A 27,764-nucleotide genomic window follows, 5' to 3' on the forward strand; every position below is an offset into this window, starting at 1 on the left:
ATATGGATTTTTGATTAATTATCCTCCATTTTACACTATTTTATGACTGTGTTTTATAAATAAAAGGTTAGATCAAGTTGAATTGATCATGATATCCTACTTAAAAATCCTGATCACCAAATAATGTCCCATTTCACAAAGCTCATTGGAATATACTGAGTTTGTAAAATTGTAATCTCGCCAGCCCCGTTTGAAATTAAGCTTGATCTCTAGTAAAATGGGGTTTTGTAACTTATATTTTTGTAGTGGGAATAAGTTGTCAATTAAACAATAGTCAAAACTTGGAGTGTTTGAGAAAAAAAAAAATTAAAGTTGTGGTGTTTGAAAAAACGACTGAATTTGATAAGTTGTAGAAATTAAAACGAAGCTGCTTAACTTTTAACTTGAATCAATTTAAATTATTTAAAAGCAAACACTGTAACAAAAACTTAAGTTGATAAGCGTCAATTTTAAAAATCGTAAAATACGCTTAAATCAAGTATTATAAGTCAGTCACTCACAAGTTGTGAGCACATGGGCTCAATATAAATAAGCTTATATAAGGTAGTTGTATTAATTCATATAGCCTATTGGGCCAAATATTTTGTCCGCAAAACAAATGATGGTGAATTGGCCCAATAATTATACGACTGCCCAAAACAAACAGAAGGCCCACTTACAGCCCAGTTTTCCTCAAAACCCAACCCTAAAACCCATTTTGTTTTCCTTCATTTCGTTGCTCTCTTCATATAAAAGTCCCCGCGACGCCGCTGCTCTCTCTTTAACCACAGAGCTCAGGAAAGCGAGAAGGTCTAGGGTTTCTGAAACCTCGCAGCAATGGTAAATTCATTCTCTCTGTTGATGTGGATCTTGTTTGGCTGTCTCAATTGTGAACGAATTTATATGCGTCTATGTGTGTGTAATGTGTGTATACATGTGTGATATGTGAGTATACATGCATGATGTTTGCAGGGCAAGGGAACTGGGAGCTTTGGGAAGAGGAGGAACAAGACACACACACTGTGTGTCAGGTGCGGCCGCCGCAGCTTCCATCTACAGAAGAGCCGCTGTGCCGCCTGCGCTTACCCTGCTGCCCGGAAGAGGACATGTATGGCATTTTCCATTTATTCCCCTTATTGATAAGTAATAATCTGAGTCAATATACCGTTGAGCTTGTATAATCGATTTTAGTGATATATGCAAGCTTGATCTTAAAAGAAATCTTTTTCTTTGTATGGTTGAGTGAACTTGAGCTCCTTAGGGTTCACGATTCATTAAAATTGACTTGTTCTTTGGTTTTTAGAACAAGTGAGTTGTAGTTTGAAGGTTAATTGTAGTTATTAGACTTGTCTTTGCTCATGTTGTGATATGCTTTTTCTTTAATTTTATTCAACTGATGTACGCTGCTCGGTTGTTTTTCTTGATTGATTGAACTTACCAATGTGCAAATTTTGCAAATAAATGATAAAATGTTTTGATTCTTACTTCTACTTGTATGGTCGTGTTATTACATTGATCTATTTGATAGTTCATTAATGAAATAATATGGTGCAATTGTTGGACTTCAGACAACTGGAGTGTGAAGGCCATCCGTAGAAAGACTACCGGAACTGGACGTATGAGGTACCTCCGCCACGTGCCCCGCAGATTCAAGACCAACTTTAGAGAAGGTTTGAGCTATTCTGTAATTTACCATATTTATAGATGATTTGATTTTTCAGAAAATTTTTGTTTGCAAAAATATTGACGAGGTTTATCTGGTTGGATTTAGGTACTCAAGCTGCACCAAGGAAGAAGGCAGCAGCTGCTTCTGCCTGAGGGTCTTCACTTTGGGGGGTAGTTTTGATTTTATTGTACTTCTTTTATTGCTGTTGTGAAAGCAAAGAACAGTTGAATTTTGGGAATGTCATTTTTCTTATGGTTATCGATTTGAACAGCCTTTTACCTCGCTGCCTACTTAGTTATCAGTTTTGTTTGTGTTCTCCAATCGCACTTCAATACAGATTGATGAAAGACCATTATTTGCTTTACTGTGCACTGTCTTCGAATATATGCAACTCTTCGAATTTGCATTTTCTTTCCTCAAGCCAATGATTAACGAATGTCTAAGTTCCCAGTTTGTTAGTATGGCTTTGTACAATTGCTTTGCATCCTCATATTTGCCTTTGGTTATCCTGGAAGCTAACAACTTGGTGCATCAAGAATAGCCTAAAAATTCTAACATTAATTCTGGTACTATAGAGAAAATTGGTGTCAATTTAATGGGTGTTTGTGGTGATTGTTATGTGCTTAACTCAGGAAAGAACTACCTTACTGCTATTTTTCCTTTTGTACTCCTTATTTACTACCCTGTTCTCCTTGTTTTATCAATGGCTGATTCTGAAGTAGCTTTCCAGCAAGTCCTGTGATTACAGCCCAAATCGGGTCATTCAATTTATTCGACAGAGGTGGTAGAGAGTGAATATACGTTTGCACATTGGTCAAGCTCGAGATGAAAATGTTACAGGTGCAGGGGCCTAAAGTATGTTCAGCTTGTAGTGGTATTCCATCGCTCCCCTTTCCTGTAAACTAGTTACTACCTGAGCCACAGAAGATGCTTTTTGCCCAATAGCTACATAAACACATATTACATTCCATTGCACTGATCGGGGGGCGTTCGTAGTGACGGAGGTTTATCTCTGTTAAGATTGTGCAGTTTAATTTTCTAATTCTGCACGCTTTGGATGTTTATGTTGAGAGATGTGAACTAAAAATAGTCTCTTTAACTGCATGAAGAGTACTGCAAATTTGGTGAAGAAATAATCAGCGTACATCAGAGTCCCGATGTACTGTTGACATCATTCTAAAGAAACCAGAAGACAAACCCTTTCTCAAACTGCATTGATCCTACCCATGAGTTTTAACAGAATCAAGGACCCTGACAAAAGGTAGGTTTCGTGACCAGGGAATCTGGCAGGATCAGCACACTCCCAATCCAGGTTGTAGACTACCTTAATCTGATAAGAAAGACACAAAAGCATTTGGGTTCATCTCCTTCTCTTTTGCTCTTCCTCAATATGATGCCTGTGAACTCGAGAAAGAGTACTACACATGCATGTTTGAGTCTCTAATTACTCGTGATCAGATTCGCTTCCTGTACATGGATGATTGTAAATGCAGACCAATAGTAATCTCTTAACTGTGAGCCCACACATTGTACAAAACATGCAAAATGCTGTCTGCAACCAGATAACAGAACAAATGCAAGAATGAAGTGTACAGTGTTGACCGGTGCTTGTGTAAGAAAACAACCCATAAAGTAGCAGAAGCAGATTGATAGCTACTTTTGTTCTCTTACACATTAAAATCCCATGTCATTTCTTACCCAGGTCGTAAATTGAGTTGAACTTTTGAAGTAGTAGGATGAATTTGCTAGTACTGACTAAGAATAGATTTGTGTGAAAAATCTTATCATTGATAGACATAGCTACTCCAAATTTCCTCTCCAGATCAAATCAGGAGTGGTAGGTAACAGCAGATGGGCATATAAAGATGGAAGAAACCTTTTTAAAGGCCAGCAGATTCTATAAGAAAACTCTCAGAGACATGATCTACTTTCTTTCAAGAGGGTACCAAAACCTGGCTAGAAAAGCTTTTCCCAATCCCATTTTCTCTGGTAGCAAGAAGATGAGTCACAAGTTGCTGGAGCTGGATTGGATAATTTCTACAGAAATTTCTCCAAACAATATGATTCTAGTGAGGTAGTGAATGAAAAGGAAGGGCTACTCAAAGCAGAAGAACAAAGAAAAGAATGAAGTAGAAACTCCACAAGTGTTCTCCAATGGATTAGAGGACTTGAAAGAAAAGAAGCAGGCAAGTAAAAGCTCTAGTTGGCTACAAAAAGATCAAGGATTTGGAATTGATGAATGTAGATCATGCTGGGAATACAAAGGCGTAGTCTATTACTACACCTCCCTCACCTGTCTGGGTTATCTCGGAATTGTTGGCAAATTTTTCATGGACTTGTATCAGAACTCCATCTTCTCTAATCCTCAAGAGGAAGAAACAGTTCGACAAGGAAATCAGCCTCAGGCAATGCAGAGTCAATTTAACAACCATGAACCATCCCATTACTTTGATGTGATTAACCAAGAGACAGAATGACAATAAAGATCCAAAGGAGGAAACTTGTAGGTACATTTCTTTCATTTGAGTGGTAGTACATACTCAGGTGTCACTTTCTTGGTTTCCCTTGATCAGAATAACATCATACAGGCAAGCATAAGAAAAAGAGTTACATGAACATTAAAATCTAGGTAAGAGTTCAAAAAGATATTGTAAATCATATAACTTGTATCTCCTAAGCTGAAATCAGAGAACTTCGTTTCAACTGTGAAATCAATACGGAAAGAAAAAGATGCACGTTCATATTTCTTTTTCGCCTTACCATCGTTAGCCAATGATTCAATTGTTCCTAGCTATCATCTTGGTAACTGTGAAGCTCTACGCTATGCTTGCTTCCAAATGCAAATACACACAGCGATAAAAGATACCTGGAGGACGTTCTCTCATGCAGCCAAAAGTTGCCGAAGAAAAAACTCCCAGCATTCTTCTTCAAGTTCCGACTTGTATCAAGACCGGAATCAATGACAAAAGTCAATCTTCCAAATGATGTTAAAAGAATAGAATACCAGAATAATGAATTTTAGCTTCTCCACTTGTAACAAAAAGCAACTCAATTCATTTGATCCCAACAAAGTCTCACAATGCTCATACAAAGTTGACTACATCTAACTATCCTTATTTCAGTTCAACTATCAATTGAAAAGGGGTACAAGATCATTAGCTCTTATTAGTTCAGTGTAAAGACAAAAAACAACAATCAAACATGACAGCCTTGAAACACAACATTATGCTACATCATTCCTTCATCCTCAAAAACAAGAATGATACAGAGCAGGTGGCAAAACACTCATCAAACAAGTCAGTAACGACCTCCATCACCAAACGGCTCGACCTGTCTCTCATTCAGATTCAACCCTGCCATAGCATCCTCCAAACCACTACTCGCCTCTGCCAACTCCATCGGGTCGTTATAATTCCTAACAGCCTGTACAATAGCCCGAACCTTCTTATATGGATCCAGACAATCAAAAACCTCTGGTCCCAAGAACACCCCATCACATCCCAATTGCATCATCAATGCGGCATCAGCAGGCGTCACAATTCCTCCAGCTGCGAAATGCACCACAGGCAGCCTCCCCATTTGCTTCGTCTGCGCCACGATATCATAAGGCGCTTGAATTCGCTTGGAAAATGCGAAAACCTCATCCTCGTCCATGTTGTTCAAAACCCTGATCTCGCCCATAACTTTCCGCACATAGCGCACAGCTTCCATCACATTTCCCGATCCCTTCAAATCACCTTGGGTCCGTATCAACGCCGCCCCCTCTCTCACCCTCCTCAACGCCTCTCCCAGGTCGTGGCACCCACAAACAAACGTCACCCGGAAATTATGCTTATTGATAAAATGATCCTCATCCGCAATCGCCAAAGCCTCACTCTCGTCGATGTAATCGACGCCGATTGATTCCAAAATCTGGGCCTCGACGAAATGTCCTACCCGGGCTTTCGCCATTACGGGAATCGACAACGCTTGCTTGATTTCTTTAATCAGAGAAGGATCCGGCATCCGGGAAATACCGGCTCTTCGCGGATCAGAGACGATAACGCAACACGCACCAGCTGATTCTGCGATCTTGGCTTGGTCTAGACTCGTAACCTCCACAATGGCGCCGCCTCGGAGCATCTGGGCCATGGCGACTTTAATGGAGAACGGGTTCTTCTTGGCGTCGGTGATGGCGGCGCTGCTGTAGAGCGTGACAGCATTGTCGTCGGCCATTTCTGAAACAGAGTAGATCAGTATACTTGAAATCAACAGTAGAACTCGAATCGAATTGCTTCTGATAATATGAGAAGAATATAGAAGATGGCAGGGTATATTGGGGCGGTGGAGTGTTGATGGGTTCCAGAAGATTCTTGGGGAATGGAGAATGTAGAATGTTCTACGAATTCCGGAGACGAAACCCTCTGTTCCAAGAGGAATCAAACCGCAAACCACTGGAAGTTCAAAATTGATGAAAGCCAAACACGCCCTCCGGCTTTGTTTCATTACTTACATACTAATAGTGGAAAACTGTATTCTTCAAATGTATTTACTACAATCTATTTTTTCTTTTTTTTAAAAAAGAAAAATATTTATACACACTCTTAAAATCTAAATTCAATTCACATATTATATATATATATATATTTATAGAATTCCGTATTTTAATAATTTTTTTAATTTTTTCTGCAAATTAAGTATTTTTTTATGTCTCAATTTTTATATTTTTTGTTTATTTTTTTAATCAATTTCACATTTTTTCTTTTCAATTTTAATATAATATTTAAAATAATTTACATGAATATTTGAGCATGGAAGCTAAATTAAATTAAGAAAAAACTAAATATATTTGGTCTAGTAAAATTATAATTTGATGAATTATTTTATAAAATTCTCACTTTTCTTTGATATTTATATAGATAAGGTTTCATGATGTAAATCTCTAATTATTCTCCAAATTCCCAATGAATAATAAGAAAAATGTTAATCCAGGATAGCTTGCTTAAAAATTAAAGTACGACCATTTCATAGTGATTTCTTATTATAATATTTGATTTAAATCCGGCAATACTTTTTGAAATTTAAATATGACAAAGAATACAAAAACATTATAATTATAAAAAATAATAGAAAAGATTGTATAAAGAATTAAGGATATGGTTTGCACGTCGCCGACCCCATGGCCTCCTTTTGCATCCACAATTTTGAAGATGAAAATGTAATTATTTTATTATAATAAATAAATATGTATAATGTATGAACTATTCATATATACATATATATATATATATTATATAGTAATATGTGTTTTCGTGTGTGCAACAGAGAAGGGAGGTACATTATTGAGAGAAAAGAGGCTGACGAGTTTTAAGGATAAAATTGAGATCTAGCGTTAGCCAAGAGGGGTATACATGTCATTTCGCCAATAAAAATAAGTTATCATCCAAAGTAAACAGCTTACATAAACCATCTATAATTAATCTTGATTTTTTTTAATTATCATTTAATTCAGATTTATGCTATTGTTGATTTAATCAAATACTCAAAATAAGGATACCTCGTTTTCATTTCTCAATTTATATTTCCCTTTCAAAATATCATCTTAATAGGTATAATATAAGCTAACATCAAACCGTGTGTGTGTATAATTTAAATTTTTATTTTATGTATTTAAGAAAAAATTACACTTTAAATCTCAATAAAAAGTATAGATGAGAGAGTGCTTCTGCCTTCAGTATTGGATGTGGTTTTCAAGAAATATAACATCTCTTTATTATAGAAAATTGGACTTGACCCACATATCTGATTCTCTATATATGCAAAGCCAATTATGAAATAATACTAACTACATTTATATTTAGACAAATTGAATTCAGAAAAACTATGAGAAATTATGAAAAGAGAGAAGGGAAGAGTATAACTATGCTTACCAAACCATCCATCACAAACTTTATGACAATCTTTACCAAAATAAATAACAATTATTGAATTTTTTCTTGTGTACTCAGGACTTTATTCCAACTGGTCACAGACAAGTAATGATTTATCAATGTATTTACTACATTATACAGAAAGCACCACCAAATTCTCATGGGGATCACTGCCCCCAAGTTATATTCCAACAAGAGCAAGTGGCATTACCAGAGGAGGATTTAGCATCAAACACCTGCAGCTTTAGAGACCTCATCTTCGACGCGCCGAATTTCATCTTTTATTTCTTTTGCCGTGCCTATTTCGCTTGTCATGCCCTTGCTTACCAAGTTGTACAGATGGCGTAAACAAGATAGATACTCAGCTTTTACTTGGGGAGAATCAGATATCGAATGTTCAGATGCAAACTGCACAAGATAGTATTAAACTTGCATCAGCATGTTTGAGCATTTTTTACACAATAAACCCATCGCACATGTTATGCAAAGTTAACAATAAAGGCATTGCTTGAGAGTTGAAATGCATTTTAATCAAACGCGTGCACCAGATTAATCAAAGCGCCACCAGCAAACTCGATACTAAAGATAGTACAGTATTACCGGAGAGACGACGATAGGTTTGGAACCATTTATTCAGCATGTAAAAATACTGTATGTTATCTATATCATAATTGAAACTTGGTCATTTCAAGGATTACAAAGAAAAAATCATTTATCATAAGTCTAAAGATAAGATGCCTCTTTCATGCCTATAAGGTTTTCTGAACTAGATATCTCTGTTTCGCACAATGTAAAACCTTTTGCTGCACTGCAGTTATGTTGGGAAAAGAAAATAAGCAACTTCCTATCAAATTGCATAGTTGTCAAGGAAACAAGATTGCTAAAAATTAGTAATACAAGTAATAACCAAACTACCTCTTTTACTCACAAAATAAACTAGAACCAGCTTCATACTAGTACTAACATAATGTGGGGGTGGGGTGTGGGGTGTTGTACCTCCTTATAAGTGGAAACACATTGACAAAGAGCAGCCTCAGCCTCAGCCTCAGCAGGTAAGTATTCCTGTTTTAATAAGCATAAAATCATATCTTCCAGCATTCGGAGGTGTAGATTCAGAAAAGAAATGCTGAAATACACTTGATCCTCCTAAGGTGAAAAATAAAACATCTGTCAATAGAATGGTCAAGAAAAAATATGTTCCACATCTTGTCAAATTAGCAGAAATATCAATTAGGTTCATTGTTGGAGTCAATAATTTCCAAGTGAAGCAGGCCCGTGGCATGCAAATTCATTAACATGATTGAGAGAACCAGGTTCTTGGTGAGAATTCTGGATTACAAAATACGGCAACTAATCTAATTGTCAAAGGGGGAATTGCCCATGGAAAAACTGTAATTATCCTTCTATAAGAGTTTAACATTTCTTTTAAGGGAAGTAATACATTCTCAAGTTTTTCAACTGATTGATTGTTTTTGACTGATTATAGAGGTCAGGTTTCTTTACTCCTCTACTTGCACTCTCTTCAGAAATTAATAAATATGTAAGGATCTAAGCCACCCTCCACCTTCGGCATAAAAAGTCTTTTGCCAAAAGATCAAATAAAGAAGGGTAAACGCTACAACTGGTCCCTTAAGTTTTCATATAGAATCACTTTAGTCCCTCAAATTCATTTCTTGACTTTAGCGTCCTAAACTTTAGTTTTTGTGTCAGTTTGGTTCCTCTTACCATTTTCCGGCAAAAATTTGGCCAAATTTTGAGTTCTTAGAGAATAAAATAGTCAATTTAAGTCTTATTTTCTCACGTTAATACCCTAAGATTGTAAAATTGTCAAATTAGTTATTTTTTTAGGCGGGAAATCAATTTTTTCATATTTTTGTATGCTGAATATAGTATAATATACTTGGTAAGTCAAGCAATATGTTATTATTATGTTGACAAAATTCAAAGTTTTCATTATTCATATAAGATAATTACATCATATTCAACATACAAAAATATAAAAAGTTGTTTTTCCGCTTAAGAAAGGATTATTTGACAATTCTATAAATTTAAGGGAGTAAAGTGAGAAAATCAAACTTAAAATGACTATTTTACCCTCTAAAAAGTCACAATCCGGACACATTTTCACCGGAAAATGGTCAAAGGCACCAAATTGAGACAAAACTAAAGTTCAGGGATGCCAAAGTCAAGAAATAAATTTAAGGGACTAAATCGATTATAAATGTACACTTTAAGGACCAATGATACTATTTACCCATAAAAAAATATGGAGAAATTAAATCAAACAGTAAATCACTTTTCCAAAGAGGATACTTTTAGTATTCCTTTGTCATGGTACTTCTCTCAAAGTGAATGTACCGTATTTATTTCTTCAAAACTATGCCTGATCTGCAGATTTATGGTGGTTCAAGTGACCGAAACAAATCAACCATGTCGAAAATAATTAACTTGATACATTAGCATAGCATGCAAACTTAATAGTGTCCCCAGTTTTCACCAGATCCTTTTTCCTTTTTTTTTCCCCCCAAAGGGTAATATCGCTAAAGTCCCCTATATTAAGAAAATAGCCTAAATGTTCCCTTGTGTTAAATCCCCTCTCCATCACAAACTCCGAATAAAATCCCCTCTCCATCACAAACTAATAGAATCTGTCCAGCACCGCCAGTTATGTGAAAATTATAGAGGTTTGACTTTTTCTGACCCCAAAATAGGAGGAAAATTTCATTTATACCCTTTATCTTTCCCTTCTTTTTAGAGGGTATACCATTTACCTTTCCTATGCATATGAATCGAATTACAATGCAATATTTCAAACACAAATATATAAAAATAAATTCTTATATTTAAACCTTTTTCTATAATTTTTTTAAAAAAAATAAAATATGTTTAATTATTTTTCAATTATATAGTATTAATATTATTTTTTAGTTCGAAAATAATTTAGTTAATTATATAGTTAATTAAAATTTATAGTAAATAAGATTTATCCCAGTAAAATAAAAATTACAGAAATTTTATATTTAAATAAATAATAAATTATTTTTTAAATTATGAGTATTTGTTTGAAATAAATATTTTCAGCCATTTTCTTTACTTTTTTAAAATTTTAAAAACCAATTTATTATTCGTTTTTTCCTCTTCCCAATTTTCTTTTTGCACCACCCCCCTCCTTTTTCACTGGCCACCTTGGGGGCAAAGACTTACAGCAATGGCCATTGCCTAGCTTTGCATTGGGCAACAACCATACCAAATGCGCAGCCATCTTTCAAATACAACAGTCGCGAGATATGCATTATATTATTTAATATATAATGATACATATATGTCATTTACTTATTTTTATATATTATATAGGATATTTCAAAATATTTTAAATATGAACCCTTGATCTTCATCTTGTGATGCAATGGTTGTTAGTTGTTACTATGTTCATCATTTATTTATTTTATATTATAATATCAATACAAGATATATATATTTAAGCATAATATATAAATTTAAAAAACATAAAACCTGAACACTTAAATTCTTAAAATTTAAAATCCAACGGTTGTCAATAGTTATCACATCCATTGGTTGTTATTCCTCTATCACAATAAAGAGTCACAAAAAAATCAGACAAAGAATAAATAAAAAATAAAGACATAACAGTCCAATCAGTCAAAATTAAGTGTTTTTACTAATGGGATGTACATGCGCGCAACATTTTAGAATCAATCTTTAAGTATTTCTTTAATATGGGGTGGCTTTTGCAATTTTGCAAAAACACGGGGGGCTTTTATGTATTTACCCTTTTTTATGTCTTTTAGCGGGTGAAATATCATCATGCTAAAAGTCGGAAACAAAAGAAGAAAGACTAGTCTTTAAGCAACTGCAAAAACAGAGGGGGAAACCAAAGGACCCTGCTCTGCCCATGTCACTGCGAACTGTGAAAACCAAAACCATGATAGTCCATAAACTTTAGCCAGAGCAGTGCAGTTTGATGATTCAAATATGTTGGTTCCAGTTCAGCATTTCAATGTAAAAAAGAAAAAGTAGTATAGATAACATATAAAAAGATTCTGAACATCTGTAAACTCATATATATGATCAAAACTCCTAGGCAAACAAATGGGGCAAAATGACATCACATCAAGGATGCAATATTGGATACAATTTTTAATATACTACATAATTATCACTCTAGAAGCTAAATGCATAACATGGACAATGAGAAGTAACAAATACTCACCATTGCACCTGGAAATTCCAGCTTCATGATCTCCAGTGAGCCAAGAGCGTTGAGTGATTGTAGCTATAAGTGCATCGGAATAGAATAAATCATCAGATTCTGCCAACTTGTAATATATACAAGTTAAACACTTAAATTAAAATTATCAACACTGACAATGTCTCCATTAGTTAAAACATCTAAAGAAACAAGCATATCTTTGCCCTCTTTCCATAACTGCATTCTATAAAATCAATTAAGCATAACGACCTCTCAGTACATACTCTTGTCTATAACCAAAACAACTGAAATGCTTCAATATGGGATGTCTACAGATACATATGCAGAGGGAATATACTCTAAAATGTTAGTTTTATCTATGATCAGTCTCTTCACTCATTAGTTTCAGCACTCATCTGACAGGCTGTTCAGAAAGGATTAACACCAGAATCTCCAATTTTGTGTAACTAAGAGTATTCTCTTTTCTTCGCATGAAGATGTTTGCTATCTCATACTAAGAACTATTATGTCGACCAACTCCACTTGTAGCTGGCATATAACAAGAAATGTCAGCTTCATCTACGATGAACCACCTCACTCAAGTACTTTGAGCACTCAACTAAATGGTCATTTAGAGAGGAAACCACCAAAATTTCCAATGCTATCAGAATAGAGAGAAACTTAGAGACAAAACTCTACAGTGGAACCACTTGTTTATAAAGTATTTTTTATTTGCTTCACAGAAAGATTTCCCCCAGTTCACTCTAAGAGCTATTTTTGTGCTGCCTTTACACTTCTGATAAGTTCCTCGCACTGAACTTTCAGGGTTGAAATAATCTCCTAATTTGTATGCTTAAAGGACTTACTTTATGAACACATCCACCTAAGAAACTTATTAAAAACTCCAGCAATATTATATTAGAACGAAAGGAACCAATATAGACAAGGAAAACCCGAAAATAAGTATGAGAGACATTAAACTGCTACATAAGTTGGATTTCCTTTCACACAATAGCATTTACTTGGCAATACATACGTTAGATTATCAGATCAGAAAAGAATATGTGAAGAATCTTGAGTTCTTCTGTCTTGTTAATGACAGGTGAACAACCTAAATAAGTCCATTGCTCAGATGCAGAACCACAAATTCAAAGCATAATTTACTTAGACAAAGGAAACCATCAGAATAGAAGCTATACAGGAAAAAACAGCATTTGTGCAAACATAGACCATATCTTGTATAAATTTAACTTCAAATAAATTAGCTCATATGAAATATCAAAATAAGCACAGTGCAAGATTTCTTTTTTTATCAGCTAATTGTTTAATTGTAAGTATGATTTGGAAAAATGGGGCCAACTAACCAGTATCAGGGCTGCAGAATGCGCTTCGTTCCTCGTTTTTCTGGGTATCCCAGTAGGCCCTTTATTTCCTTTCTGTTCCACAACTTGAACAAGGACATGTCGAGCTACCCTGTGAAGATAGCCATTAAAAAATGCACAAATTACAGATCAAATAGGCACAAGAAAGGTGAATCCTTGCATCCAATTCTAAGTAATGAGTACACATGCAAATTAACACATCTGCAGAACAGAAGTAGCAGTAAATGGTCAGAACTTCTTTTGAAATTCCAGACATTAGATTACATTTATATTATAAATAAATATGAACAAAATAATGCTTACAGTTACTAAATTGGCACCAACAAATTCATAAAATATTTACAACACATGTAATTAATTAGCTTAACATCAAGAGTAATTATGAAAAAAAAACTATGTACATATTTTAATATATGTACCCCTGTTTTGAGACATCTTAAAGAGGAAAGAGGAAAAAACAGATTTGAAACAAACTCAAATTTCTACTAGCACAAATATCTTGAAGAAATGCTTATTCTTTACACTTCCTATGTATAAGTCATGAGAGATACCAGTAGTAAGCATTCAATGTCATAAGCTGAATATCGTCACTATCTCACCAATCATCCGTATTCACAATATAAAAGCTGAGACACAAAAGAAATTAGTGATAATGATTTTGATCATCCTAGAAACTTCATGTGGTTTTACTCCACCGATTGAAATTTTTATGAGATTTAGTCAATACTTCCATCAAACTTTAACTTTGCTGTGGGATTCTTAGATCAGATCATTTAATACATCTTGCTACACCCATATCTTATATACAAATGGTTTTAGTTTGAAAGATGAATAATTGTGTTCGTCAGAACTATCCAAAAAATTTCATCTAAAATTTTCATGTTTTACAAATACTTGACATTTCCATAACTCCAAAATGTAGATGGAATACCTGTTCTTAATACGTATACATACTTGAGCACATTGCTAAAATGAGACAAGGCTCACACTAATTAGTAGGACAACAAATGGAAAGCTTCATATTGTACCTACATTAATGACAAGATCTAGGGTAAACACCTTACAAGAAATGGTAATCTAACGCCCTAACCAACTTCAGAAAATCACCAAGGTTCTTTTCCACTTGCAGAATCAAGCTTCCCTCTGCTCGGATCATGTACCCTGTCTTGTAATACAAGATTGAATTTCATACTATATAATGTCAAGTAACACCATGACTAAGAGAAGTTGCAAAAGAGAGATGTTATATTAGCCAAGAAGTTGATAGTATGACTAAGAGCCAATTCCCAACGGTTAGAGTTACTGTAGGAACACTGGAAAATATACTCATACTGTAAGATAGAAAAATAAAACCATAAAGTAGTCTTTCAAATTACATAAAACAATAGAGAAAACTAAAAAATAAATGCATGTATTACAGTCATGCAGCATCTTGCCCAATAGTCACATATATACTTTGTTTTTTCCTCTCTAACAGTCATTTGACACAATGTATTATCTAGTACCCACAAACATACATCTCACAGAATCCAAATTCAATACAAGTCATTAGTCAAACCAAGCAAACTACATCTGATGAAATGCAATGCTTCTTTATATTAATAGAAACCATGTGCTGCCCTCTCACATCTCTCTATGTCACTTCACAAGCGTTCTGCCAACTAAATAGCACATAGAGTTGATCCAGCTGAGCATAAACCTTGGGGACCATATTATTCGTTCTTCCATATCAAACTATTGATCTTGTGTGACAGAGATCTAAGACGAAAAATTTATGATTCTTGGGCAAGACGCAATTGAAATGGCAAATGTTGTTTTCAGTTGAGTTTACATTTGTAACTCTTAAGTCCTCATGGATCCTCCACACGGTATTTAATGCATAGGGATCACACTGCAGAGAAAAAATAAACCTATTCGATATTGTTGAATGACCACCTCATCCAAAAACTTTAATTGTTAAAGATGAGAATCAATTAATATTTAATATCCCGAAAACAGCTTATTTTTCCTAAATAGGTGGCAATTAATATTTAATACCACATTGAATGACCACCTCAATTAAAAATACAAAATATCAGTGAGGAGAATCATTTAAGTTTCAATATCTCCAACAGATATCTTGAAGAAGATAATTTAACCAGCAAGTTTCAATTAAAATGATTTAACTGAAATATTTACAATAAAGACAGGCAGTGACAAGAATGTTGAAAGTGAAGGATCCACCTATCTAACCTTATGCACTTCTGCAGAAGATCTTTAGCCACGTCAAGCTCCGCCATAGCTTGAGAACTTTTCGTCCTCATTAGCTGGTTGGAGATTTGCATTTTCAATCTAGCAGTGTAAAGCATGTTGGCTGCATTCTATTAACATGAAATAAGGTTCATTTAGCATATCTTCATGAGAAGATAACATCTTAAAGGAGGAAAAGATGGATAAAAGAGAGAAATAACACAACAAACAGAAGTTTCTAGACCTTTTCAACTATTTCAATTTCAGCACAACAGAAAGCTACTTCTATACGACCCTAGGCAGTGATACACAATCCAATTTTCAGCGGTTTAGGTGCTTATGAAAGTGATCATTCAGGAGACAATAGATATACTGTTTGTGCTATGAGCTTTAATCAATGTGAATACTCGTCTAGATGCTTGGATAAGGTCAGTAATCAATTAGACCTGAATATGTTCATCAGGAAGCAACTTCTTCCGAGCATCGAGACATCTGCTACAGGAACATCACTTGTTACTCTTCATAGGAACCATGTGGACTCCTCCCTCATTTAGTGCTTTAATATTAATATACCTCTCTAACAAGTCTTCTGCTTCCCTTAACTCCCCTGATATTTGGAGAACCAGTGCAAGTCGTTCAGCTGCAACAACAGTGTCGAAAGATTTCCATCCCTATGCCATAAATAAGTATAGTGTCTATTATTACAAATAAATATAAAAAATTAACAAAGAGATGGAAAATCATAATCACAGTTATACAATGTACAGCAAGAGGTGCATACAGGCAGATAGCTATATCAAAAAGTTCAATCATACTTACTTCAAGAAAACAGCGTGACCAAGAGGAAACAGAAGAAGTGTTGGGGGTTGTTAAGAAGACTATAAATTCATCGTGAAGTGGAGTGGAGCGGAATGGACACTCGTGCATTAAACAAAGAAGAAACAAGGTGCCAAAGAAAAAAGGTAAAAGTAGAAAATTGACAACAGAAGAATACAGTACAGTCATAAAAGACCCAGAATCAAAGTGAACGAAGAATTGGCAGCCTTTCCCACCAGTTCACCTATGTTGTAGGCTATATTATTGTATCTTTGTATGCTATCTAAACTGATTGAGTAGGCATTGATGTTCACAGGAGAACTACTGCAGAGGAATAAAAAACTGCTATCCATTTGTAATAAAGCTGAAAAGACCTTATAATATAGATAGGAAAGAAGATGATAAACCTTTGATAATTCCATTGTATGCAGAATCTTTCTTAATAAAATCTCAGCCTCAGTAAATCGATTGGACTTGATATACATCTACAACCAATAGGAAGAAAATGATATAATACCATGATTGAGATAAACCTTGCATTACCGAATAACATAAAAGTAAAAATTTGATGATCCAAGAAACTGTCTGTACTCCCTAATTTTCCCATTTCCAGTTAAAAGTACATAGTGCTGTCAGCTGTGAGTTTTAATAGAAATAGTATGTTGGTAGCAATTAATGGAAATTTCAAATAATGAAAGCAGATATCGCATTTCAATTTATTATGCTTGTTTCTTCTAGCTTCATTTCCTATGGTCACTTTTGCAGTGAGAAGAAACACCCAGACCATCTGATTTCACAGTAATGGAACAGCAACTTGAAACCTGAGCATTGTGGAATTCAATTGTAAGAGTTACTCCACAACCATGAGAAATGATGTATCCCTATATGTATTGAGTCTGCCATGTGTGTATAAACAGTCGTATAATAAAAATGTGGCTGACAAACTGCACAAATTTTCAGTTCATCGGAATATATCTGACCAGTTGTTGATTTCTTGTCCTTTTTTCCGCTGGCAATCTGGTCCTTTAGATGTTTATTTTCACTTGTGCTTAGGCATGCAAAGTGTGTTTCTGTGGGTTGGTGGGCAGGGATGGGGGTTTCTATGTGTGTATTGGGCATATCTTTGCTTGCATAAACTGTGCCAATCTTCAAGCAGCAGCGAAATAAGAAACCAGAACCTGTGCAAGATACTGCATTCTTCTGACGCATAAGAAAGATTCTCCTTGTCCAATTGCCTGCATATTTAACGCAAAGCAATAAGGAAAAAATGTTATATTTTCCAGTAACGCAAAGAACCACCAGCATTCAATTTAAAGCATTTCAACAGACATCCAGTATCCGTATAGAATCCACAATTAGGTCCTCAGCGTCCTTCTCTTTCCCTTGGAGATGCAAAACCTGCATGTTACACATTATTGGCAAGTCAGATCAGAAATTCTTTTTTCCGAAAAGCGTGATGCAAGTAGATTTTGTTTGCTTTAGCCAAAGGAGTTCACCTGAATTTCTTGACATTTTTGTAAATTTACTCCAAACCTAGTAATTCCTAGCTTCTTTTCAGTTTTAGGTACTGCTCTTGCCTTCTCTTATTTTCAAGGTCAATCCAGGAACAAAGGGAGCGATGCAGACAAAGCTAAGCTGTGCAAGAACCTACTATGTTTGCAGAGATTCTGAGAAGTGATAAAACAGAGGCAAAACACAGCCAGCCATGACAGTCGATACAGCTGTGTTTGCAGGCAGACTGAACAAGAACAAGAAATAGAGAGAAACATGGCCATATTTCCCCTGCAGAAGCCAGCCACAGAGACAGAAGAGAACACTGGCTGCCGTGTCGAGATACATGGTCATGTTTCCGCCCAGTGGAAGCGGATCCCCATGCAGATTTTATTAAATTTTGTTGGCACTTTGGATTTCTCTTGAGGGGGCTACACAAGAAAGCTAAAGCCACAATCAGACGCTCAAGAGAGGCTGAATAGAGAATAATTAGGCACAAAATACATCCTTATTCAGTTTCTGGAGGCAGAGGAAGTAAACAAGGAGGCAAAGTTCCAACTATAAAGTAGTTCATTTGTTCTCGGATGGAGTTGAATCCTTTGAGTCGGTTCAATGGAGTTTTGAAATTCAGTTCTTAACTCTGTTCCATTTAATTCCTAAGTACTCTATTTTACTTGTGCATATAATAGCCACATGTTTACATGTTTCAGATTTAAAGAACTAAAGTTGCAGTTCTGCATTGGAACGTTTGGAATTAAACATAAAATTCTAACCATGAAAACAGGCTTACATCTTGTGAGGATTGATGAATTGTCAAAAAGGTAGGTTAACAGGTTAAACATGGTGGTTCATACGTAGGTGAAATTCAACACTAGGATAGTTCTTGGAATTGAAATGAACATGTAAAAAACAATGTTCAATTCTCTGTCAGACTAGTCAAGTTGGTGATACTTGATTCTAGATGCTTCATGATCATTGATTTTCTATCACAATTAGTTAGTTTATTTCCCAGCAATTAGTAAGTTCCTCTTATTTGAAGTGCTACAGGCTAAGTGGTAGGCTCGCAATCGAAGCACTTAAAACAGCACTACTTCCATGGTCCATGACTTAATGCTCCTATTTCCTTCTAGGAATGTCCACCAAAGATACTTCTTACCTAAAATTATTGACATGATTTCTGGCCATTAAATTTAGGAAAATAAAAGAAACATAAGGTTCCTAGTTTTCTAACTCTTGCTTAGAGTTCATGATAAATCCAAGGAACATTACACAAGAGCTTTTAACTTTGTACGCTCATCCTAGCCAATTCAAAGATTTTTCCATCAAGAATAATGGATTTGATGGATATGAGAAAAAGTTTAAATCACTAAATCAGATGTATGGAATTATTATAATGATCCTAAAAGAATAACTGCAGAAGCAGAACCAATTGAAGGCAACAAATATTAAGGCATATGAATCTTTTAAGAGAAATATAAGTGATCCCAAATAACATATGCTTGTGATCTCCTTTAGGAAGTCGGTTTGCTGGTACTAAGCCTGTCGACACGTCACACAACTATGATTCGAGTCCTGATTTCTGGTAGAATGATAGTGCTATTTGGAAGATGAGAGCAAGTACAAACTTGTAGGGATGTCAATCTATTTCACTGTGACTAAACCTAACATCTACTCTGCCGCTAGCCTATTTAGTCGGTTTATGGATAAGTCACTACTTGTTCATCTGAAGCTGCTTTTTAGGATTTTGGACTACATAAAGGAGGCTCTTGGTTAAGGGTGGTTGTTGGAACAACATGGACATCTCAAGATAAAAACCTACTCTAATGCACCTTGCACCTATGTTGGCGAAAATCTTGTGACTTGGAGCAGCAAGAAACAGACCCAGCAACTATATGGAATGCAGCAGCTGAATACAACGGCCATGGCCACACCACTAGTGAAATTTTATGGTTAAAAATTCATTGGGAGAGTAGGGTTTATAAATAATGACACTTTGCCTATTTACTGTCACAATTAAGCAGACTTTTGCATTGCCAATAATCTAGTTTTTAATGAGAAAGCACACTGAGATCAATTGTCATTTGTTCATGAGGAGAGTCACATATTTTGCACTCCGTCACTCCTTCGAGCAGATATTTTCAGTAAAGCATTAGGGGCAAGGTATTCCAAGACCATGTGTAATACCAGTTTGAGGGGGAGTGTTAGGATTAACATATATCTTCTCCTATCTATTAAAGTTAATATTGTTTATAAGTAGGTTGATTTATTTGTAACTATCGGTAAACACCCAACTCTATATGTATTGATGTTGGGTACTTCACTGAAACGCCAAAAATTATTCTCTTTTTCCCCTTCTAACAATTATCCTAGATGATTTGAGAATCAAAAGTGAAGGAAGAGTAAGTATGTAGTCATATATTACATCAGAAAGTCACTTAGCTAATGGGGGCTGAGCATTTCAAGATTTCATGATATTCTATTCGAGGTGAGAATGGAAGACGTCTACTCCTCAGCTTGAAGGGGAGGGTGATGTGGAAAATGAGTAGTCAATAGAATAGGAAGATTTGAAATCCATAAATGGAGGGATTCAGTTGGATAGTTTCAAATGGAGGAACGGTTTAGTTTCCCTTTAGGATTTCATATTGTAAACATAGTACCTGCATATTTATTATAAGGATTTATCTGTAAGGCTAATTTTTTGGATAGCATGATTAGAAGAGTTCAAAATCTAATAGCCTGATTCGAGGGATTATGTTAGACCTACACTTCTGTATGTATATAGTGCCTTCATGTAGGGGTGTTCAAAGTTCGGTTAAACTGGCCGAACCGAACCAAAAATTTGGTTCGGTTTTCAGTTTTTTTTTTTTAAATTTTGGTTTTTCAGTTCGGTTTTTTTGGTCACCGTTCGGTAACCGAACCGAACCGAACCGAAAACCTAATTTTTCTTATTATTATTTATGTTATATTATTATGTATTATATTTATATATTGATATTAATATATTATAAAATAAAGATAAGTAAAGAGAAAGAAAAGAATGAAAAGTGAAAAAAGAAAACGCAGACGCAGAAGCAGCACCAGTTCAGTTCTCTTCTGAGTCTTCTCCTTCTCCACCACTCTCTCCACTCTCCAGCTGGCAGCCACACCCCCACCAGTGACTTCCTTCGTCTTCTTCTTTGTTCTCAGGTAATTTTTCTTTCTTTTTAAGTAGAAGAAATTCTAAAATTTGACATACAAGTTTTGCTTTGAAGTTGTTTGATGAAATGCCTAATAGAAAATTAAATGAATGGATTCTTTCTTGGGTTCTTTTCTTTTAATTTGAAATTTTGAATTGTATTCATAAATTTTCTTTTCACGATACATTCATAAATTTTGAATAGATTTTGATGTATTTTTCGGTAAAATTGAAAAAACACCAAAATTATTTATATATATATTATTTTTTTTAAAAAAGGTTTTTCAGTTAAATGAACGGGTTTCGGTTTTAAGCGAACCGAACCTTACCTTTTCGGTTCGGTTTTTGGTTTTTAAAACCGCCAAACCGAATTTTCGGTTCGGTTCACCGAAATGAACCCCTACCCTCATGTACATGGGGAATAAGAGGTTTTCCCATAAATAAATAGTCTTTCTTCATTCACAATAAGAAGATATGTCTTCATTTACACTTTTGATATCTCAAACTCTCCTCTCCATAGTAGCTTAAATTTGACAAGAAAGAGACATTAATGACTCATCATCGATATGAAAGAGTGGAGACCTTACATTTCCTAAACACAAGTATTACGTGGTCCTTAATTACCACCATGAATTTAATACCATAAACTTGAGGAACAATAAGCTGTCTATGACAGCCATAAAAAAAATGCATTCACTCGTACCACAGCAAATTTCACGTATCTAAACACCAAGACACAAGTAAAAGCACAGATAAGTTCTAAGAGTAGATCAAATTTAGGAACATCAGCAAATAGTGAAACTTACAGTGCCAAGATGATACAACGTATCAGCATATTCTGGATGTGCTTCTCCTAATACACGTCGCTTTATCTACCAATCAGAAAAATGGAAGGAAACCCTGAAGTCCGTTCCCAAGTACATAATGATGATAGAAGTGACATAATGATAGATACAAACCTTCAGAGCACGCTGTCAGAAAGTGGGTCAAAAGAGAAAATATGACTTTGTCAGTGCATGAATGAAGAGACAAAACTATAATATATTGCACATAGAAAGTGAGAGCAAAAATTGCATAAGTACTATCATTAGCAGTATGTTTTTTCACTACTAATTTATGCGTGCTAGAAGTCCACACATTCAAATTTCTCCTGGATATACTTTGAGAGTTCCTAAAGCTACCACAAAAGTAAGAGATCGAATGGGTTTTGATGAATACAAGCAATTCCTTAAAGATCTCCAATTCTCCAGTTAAATGGAGAGGCACATTCATTCTACTTCATGGATTTGAAACAATCTGGTGGTGAAACACAGAAACCAGATAATATACTGGATGATTATCCAAGGTTCTTGCGAACCTTTATATAATGATTAAGGAGACGAAACAATTAGACATCTACAGAGAACTAGCCTACAACAAGTTATGAAATCACAACTAAACCAAAATATGGCAGCAGAAGCATTTGGATATTGTGTCATGTATTTACCTCATAGCATACACGAGCTTTTTCCAATATTCGCTGTATGAGGTAGAATTGACCAAGATTATGAAGGGCAGCCCCAACTCTACAATATGAAAAATTTACAGGCTTCATAAGTGAAAATAAAGTTCAAGCTTCAGGAGTGATGCCACACAAGATGGAGTTGCACAGCGAATCAAGCCACTGCAAATGACTAACTACTGCCTCATACCAGATCAAATAGGGAGAGATAACTTAAAGGGGCACATGTAATACATGAATTAAAACATCACCTGCATTGAAATGCAGGCACAAGTACTCGTACCATAGCACGTCATACATCACAGACTTGTCCTTTAGGAAAGTGGCATAATTTTTAAATGAACCTACTGTAAACAACTTCATTCAATATAGAAGAGGACAACTCAAAGAGTTGCAAGAATAACGCAAGTTAGCTTGATGTCTAGGAAATATAGCTCCCGTTTTAACTCTGCATGAAGCTTTAGATGAGATATGAAAGAGAGAGTCTGTGTATCTCCACAGTATCACCTCAACAGTGATTGAGTGTCAGTAATGTCATATCATTGCTTCGCAAGAGAAGGTAGTTCAAGGAAGAAAAAGTTCCATGTTAGGAAATGAAGTTTTATTTAAATGATGTTCCAAGAAGGAAATAAGAGTCCATAAAATTGGAGTAGAAAGAGCATTAAGGATGATTGAAAAATTATTTCTTTGTTGGAGTTGTTTTTATGTAGGTCTTTGTAAAGTTTGAAAACAAGTTTGGGTTTTGAAGTGTTCTGAAATGTGTATTGGGGAATGTGACAAGTGTTTTGTAGGCAGGGTGGGTTTGGGTTGGTTTCAAACGAGACCAAACCTAGTCTTCCAAACACTTCATGTCAAACCAGCCCAAAAACGGAACCAAACATTGTCATTGTCTTCTGAGCCATGGACAATGAGCACTATACTAGCACATATTAAACCAATTGCCTCATGTCAAGAACCATGATGAAAATTTTCACCAATTTAAACTGTACAGGGCAAATATACAAGTACAATAGTTAAGGTCTGTTGATCAAGTAACTAGAGCCCATAAGTATTACTCATTCCATTTTATATTGAATGGTTGCTTTTATTTGTTGTATATTCCTAAAAGATGGACCATTTCACCAAATGAGTACTTTCTTATTGTCTTACCCACAGTCCCCTTCATCAGAAAGTAGACAAGTAATGAAAATGCTATCTTCCATTTCCTTTACCTTATGTCATCTATTCCAAAATGCTTCTCTAGTATGTTAATAGCTTCCAGGTACAATGGTTCCGCACTCTCAAAGTCCTTTTTGAGTCTAAACAACTCAGCCTGCAAATAGGAATCATGGTTTCATCAACTTCTGAAAATTAACTTGCAGCATCAAAGATAATAAGAAAGATCAACTGCAATGTTGGAAGAGGTAGACAGCTTCTGCTGAGGAAAATAAACTTGCTATGAAATATGAAGTAATATTCTAGAAATAGAAAAAGAACAATAAAACTTTATGACACCACTAAAATAACTTAACTTTGGAGAAAGATGCTTGGGGGAGTAATTAGCTTCATCTAATCAGCTTTAAGTAAACAGACCCGTACAGAATCAACAATTTTACCACACCAAACACAAACTCCAATATAACAGAAGCGCCAAGTCACTAGCTCAAATAAGAAGCAACAGTACCACAATTTAAGTCCTTATCATGAACAAAAGCCCACCACAAGACAACCATTCTTGGAGGTATCAAATATTAAATGTTTCTCTATATAGCAAGAACTTTTAAATGAGGTGGTCATTCAGTAACACATTTAACATTTAAGTACAAAACTAATTGCCTTATAGAAGGTAGACCCACCAGGTTGTTGCATGCAGAGGCAACATGAGGATCCCTTTCTCCAAAACCTTCTCTTGCTTCTTCTAATGCAGATCGAAAAAATTTCTCAGCTTGCTCAACATTTCCCTAGATGATATGAAAAGTCTATCAAAAGAATGTTCCTGATAGTAACATATACAAAATTAACCATATGAGAATAGAATCAGAACACTTGCCTGCATAAAATAATTCCTTCCATTATCAGTAAAAATTCTCCATTTAGATGTATGCTCATTTGATACCACTGACCCATCCTCAATTTTACGCAAACCACCAGAATCAGCAATATTTGTACCATCAGTGGAACTTGATTCAATTGAAACATCTTCTGCCAGTGAAGGCATTGAAGATGCCCCCAGAATTATTGCTGAAAACAGAAAAGATTTAGCAATAGGCTCCTCAAAAACCTAGCTTCAACAATGAAAACTATGATGAAAGATAAGAAATACAATCAGTCTACCAGCTATAATAAACAGACTTGACTAGAGATGAGTATGATAAATGTAAAAGAAATTCTGCATTTACAGATGTTACTGTATAAAACAAGTCCCAAGCGGTTATGCATTTACAGTAACATCACAGTAGTTAACTTTGGAGAAGAATATAGAAAATTCCCATGGTACAATGACAGGAATAGGGTCTGTTTTACAATAAGTGCCTAAAAGAGACAGTTCCAGTTTTATGGATCAGTGTAAACACAACACACAAGTCATGTAGAGGTCTCCATTTTCTTCTATACACAGCATCCCAAGTCTTCTCAACAGATAAATAAATCCGTGATTGTATCCAAAGTGTAAGCTGGAATGGTCTCTCAAACAATTGATTCAATCCCGAGTAGGTTCTCATTCACTTGTCTCAAATTTTCAGAGTGTGACTCATTCGGTTAATACCTAGATAATTATCACTTGCATGAAACTTTATATATCAAATTCTTGGTCAGGATGATTTTTGTAAAATACAATGTGGACTCTCCGATGCTCTTCCGTTCCTTGACTGCTACACCAATTACTCCTCATGCTTTACGAGCTTATCTTCTTTAGAACTCCCTTCAACACTACTGCTTTGACTGGAAACATTACCATATCTACTTTCCCCTGAAACCGCTGACTGCCTTTACCCTAACATGAGTGCTGTGATTTCATTCAAAATTGTGTTAAAGGGACATCCCTTCCCACCACTAATATCTTCATCTTCGCAGAGGCAATGGAGTTACCTTCTTTACCCACATGACACTCATGAGGTCTCTATTCTTCATCACCTGAATTTAAGCAACCAGTACTTCTTACTCTATCATAATTGTTAAATGTTCTATAGCAATAATCTACAACCACAATATGAAACAGATTCTGAGTCTCTATAGCACTTTAGAGCTCTTCATTCTCCTTTAGAGGCCTTCCTCCATTACTCTCTACAGAAACCTCCATAGTTGCCAACTTTCTTAGTTGTGAGGTCAAAATTTGTCCATAGATAAAACCGCCCTACAACCAGTCAACTTTATATATGATCAAGTGTTCATCATTCATCCAGAGGAGGATTTACTGAGCATTAATTTCATTGCCTAAGAAGAATTCTAACATAAACACGTCAGTGTCATTTGAATCACCAAATTCAAGACATAATGTACCATACCACAAGATCAGAAACTTCTCCCACATTTCTACTGAAATTTCCACCTAGAACAATTTCTCTCCTATAGCCATCCATTCTACATATCAACTTTCCCAGACTATTCAAAGTGCTGCTTTTAGTGAGTCCGTTCCAATCATACAGTTGTGCAATGGTCATTGGCAAAATATTGATCATGTTGTCTACAGTATAATTTTCAACTTAAGTAATCTGCCGTCATTCTCATTCCTAGTAGACAAGACTATTTTACATAGCCTTTTGCCATGGATATCTAATTTAACTCCAGGATTTATCATCAGATAAATACAGGAATGTGACATGATTGATAAATTCATTTAAACGGATTGGATTTCTCTATCTTGATATCACAACATTTTTTAAATTCGTATTCAACATTACTAAGACCTGGAAGTATGTACTTTAACAAAAGCAAGAAACCTTGTATTCAAGCTTTTAATTTCCCTCCCTTAGATACACGGCATGCACAACTAAAGATGCAATATCAACTTCGACAACAGATTAATGACTCGACATCTGTAAAGAAAACATATGCAAACAAGAGATCAAGCGAGTCAAATCCTAACACATGAGTCATCTTGCTCAATCTAAAATATGATGTGAAGGTCTTTAAGCATCTTAAACCCTGCAAGAAATTATTCCACCTGGTCCAATATCTGCCACTCTCCCCCAGTTCCTCCGGCAGGCAAATTATAAATTCCACGTACTAAGAAATTTTGTTCTAGAGTCATTCCAGATATGTGACTGAAAATTAAGAAAATCTATGTCACATTATCAGATTAACCTACAACATGAAGTACATACCAGCCGGTCCAGACAGAAAAACCCATTGAAATGCATCCCCCCGGAACTTATTCCATGTATGCCCTCCAAAATCATATTCATGCCATAATTGTAAATTGCGCGCCATGGCGCGAGGCGCAAGCCCAACGCCATTTTCAGAAGATGGCGCAGGGCTTTGCAATGCTGCAAACCCCCGCGCGCCTTTCTGCGTGGCGCGGAGGCGAGCTAAGGCGCGTCTCATGCAAGTCTGGAAGAAAAACTGGGCTTCGCCCAGTTCAAGTAAAGGGTAACGCGAGTGGTAGCGGGAGGGGCGGCGGAGGGCGACTACAGGGGCGAAGAGGCACGGGGACGGGGCGAGGGTTTAGGCGGCAGGCGACCTGGGTGGGGGGCACGCGAAGGCGGCGTCGGCGCTAGGGTTACGAGTGGCGAAGCCGATCTAGGACATCGGCGGTGGCGCAGAACTAAGGTTTCGGGAGGCTATTTGGGCCCATTTACTTATTGTTATTCGGCATGATATTTACATTAATCCACCTCATTTTTTTTACTTACTTCATCTTGACCCAATTCCGAATTAATGCCTTGAATCCGTCATTGTTCAAATCCGACCCACAAAAGTGCTATTAAGTAGTCCATTGGGTCAAGATGAATTTTTTATACTTGATCTTAACCTCTTAAGAGGCATTTTTCTTATCTTTGCCCCCTTCTTTCACTGAAAATGACCTAACATCTCTGTCAGATTTTTAGTGACATGTTCGAAAAGGAAGAAAACAACTTTTAATCGTATGTTGTTACACTGCATTAAGTTTTTTCCATAGATAGGTGAATGAGCTTTATTTTTCCATCTTTTCAATTGCTTTGTTTCCCCTGGGTCGGGTATATATCGTCAGCGATGAGCTTAAATAGATATAGTTATAGTCAAATTATTACAAAAAACTGTGGATTACGAAAACTCCTTAATAATTACACACTATTAACAAATATAATTACAAAATAATATCAACAATAAATGAAGGACAAGAATAGGAAAAAAGGTAAATGGTTCAAGGGCCAGATCCAGTATGGGTAGCCCTAGCCACCAAGGCCGGCAACCACTACACCGGTTGCTTTTACAACCAAAACACGCCAC

General features: G+C 35.6%; 3 protein-coding genes and 1 pseudogene across 7 annotated transcripts; 2 read left to right on the forward strand and 2 right to left on the reverse strand.

The window, feature by feature from the left end:
* Positions 1 to 685: 685 nt before the first annotated feature.
* On the forward strand, positions 686 to 2,009 carry LOC105163950 (large ribosomal subunit protein eL37x). Its single transcript, XM_011082491.3, has 4 exons — positions 686 to 819; positions 952 to 1,087; positions 1,548 to 1,649; positions 1,751 to 2,009. Exons 1-4 carry the CDS (start codon positions 817 to 819, stop codon positions 1,795 to 1,797), a joined length of 288 nt encoding a protein of 95 aa, XP_011080793.1. The 5' UTR covers positions 686 to 816; the 3' UTR covers positions 1,798 to 2,009.
* A 1,363-nt stretch (positions 2,010 to 3,372) lies between these two features.
* On the forward strand, positions 3,373 to 4,235 carry LOC148789494 (uncharacterized; annotated as a pseudogene).
* A 544-nt stretch (positions 4,236 to 4,779) lies between these two features.
* Positions 4,780 to 6,130, reverse strand: LOC105163962 (pyridoxal 5'-phosphate synthase-like subunit PDX1.2). Its single transcript, XM_011082502.3, has one exon. The coding sequence runs from the start codon at positions 6,128 to 6,130 to the stop codon at positions 4,943 to 4,945; it is 1,188 nt and encodes a 395-aa protein (XP_011080804.2). The 3' UTR covers positions 4,780 to 4,942.
* Positions 6,131 to 7,565: 1,435 nt separating this feature from the next.
* Positions 7,566 to 27,165, reverse strand: LOC105163972 (Tetratricopeptide repeat (TPR)-like superfamily protein). Of its 5 annotated transcripts, none has more exons than XM_088881653.1 (17): positions 26,660 to 27,165; positions 24,388 to 24,578; positions 24,194 to 24,298; positions 23,570 to 23,670; positions 22,344 to 22,422; positions 21,817 to 21,828; positions 21,664 to 21,729; positions 17,521 to 17,589; positions 17,370 to 17,426; positions 16,599 to 16,676; positions 15,949 to 16,046; positions 15,822 to 15,867; positions 15,379 to 15,506; positions 13,129 to 13,237; positions 11,786 to 11,848; positions 8,551 to 8,616; positions 7,566 to 7,962 (listed from the first exon to the last, which is right to left on the reverse strand). In XM_088881653.1, exons 1-17 carry the CDS (start codon positions 26,877 to 26,879, stop codon positions 7,783 to 7,785), a joined length of 1,668 nt encoding a protein of 555 aa, XP_088737779.1. In that variant the 5' UTR covers positions 26,880 to 27,165; the 3' UTR covers positions 7,566 to 7,782. The 5 variants fall into 5 exon arrangements, with proteins under 5 accessions (XP_088737779.1, XP_088737775.1, XP_088737781.1 ...); XM_088881649.1 differs by having other exon boundaries at positions 8,551 to 8,700; XM_088881655.1 differs by lacking the exon at positions 21,817 to 21,828.
* Positions 27,166 to 27,764: the final 599 nt, after the last annotated feature.

The sequence above is a fragment of the Sesamum indicum genome, linkage group LG1 (genome assembly GCF_026168435.1).
Source record: "Sesamum indicum cultivar Baizhima isolate 11 linkage group LG1, ASM2616843v1, whole genome shotgun sequence".
In the NCBI taxonomy this organism is placed as follows: domain Eukaryota; kingdom Viridiplantae; phylum Streptophyta; class Magnoliopsida; order Lamiales; family Pedaliaceae; genus Sesamum; species Sesamum indicum.

What these genes read in the sequence shown, in the direction of transcription:
- LOC105163972 (XM_088881649.1), bottom strand. Translation starts at nt 26,879, where the DNA reads ATGAGACGCGCCTTAGCTCGCCTCCGCGCCACGCAGAAAGGCGCGCGG. An exon ending in CCTCTGCATGCAACAACCTG is followed by an intron (nt 23,671 to 24,193) that starts GTGGGTCTACCT and finishes TCCTATTTGCAG; the next exon opens with GCTGAGTTGTTTAGACTCAA. An exon ending in CTTCTGCAGAAGTGCATAAG is followed by an intron (nt 13,238 to 15,378) that starts GTTAGATAGGTG and finishes CTATCTTCACAG; the next exon opens with GGTAGCTCGACATGTCCTTG.
- LOC105163962 (XM_011082502.3), bottom strand. Translation starts at nt 6,130, where the DNA reads ATGAAACAAAGCCGGAGGGCGTGTTTGGCTTTCATCAATTTTGAACTT.
- LOC105163950 (XM_011082491.3), top strand. An exon ending in TGCTGCCCGGAAGAGGACAT is followed by an intron (nt 1,088 to 1,547) that starts GTATGGCATTTT and finishes GTTGGACTTCAG; the next exon opens with ACAACTGGAGTGTGAAGGCC. An exon ending in CAAGACCAACTTTAGAGAAG is followed by an intron (nt 1,650 to 1,750) that starts GTTTGAGCTATT and finishes GGTTGGATTTAG; the next exon opens with GTACTCAAGCTGCACCAAGG.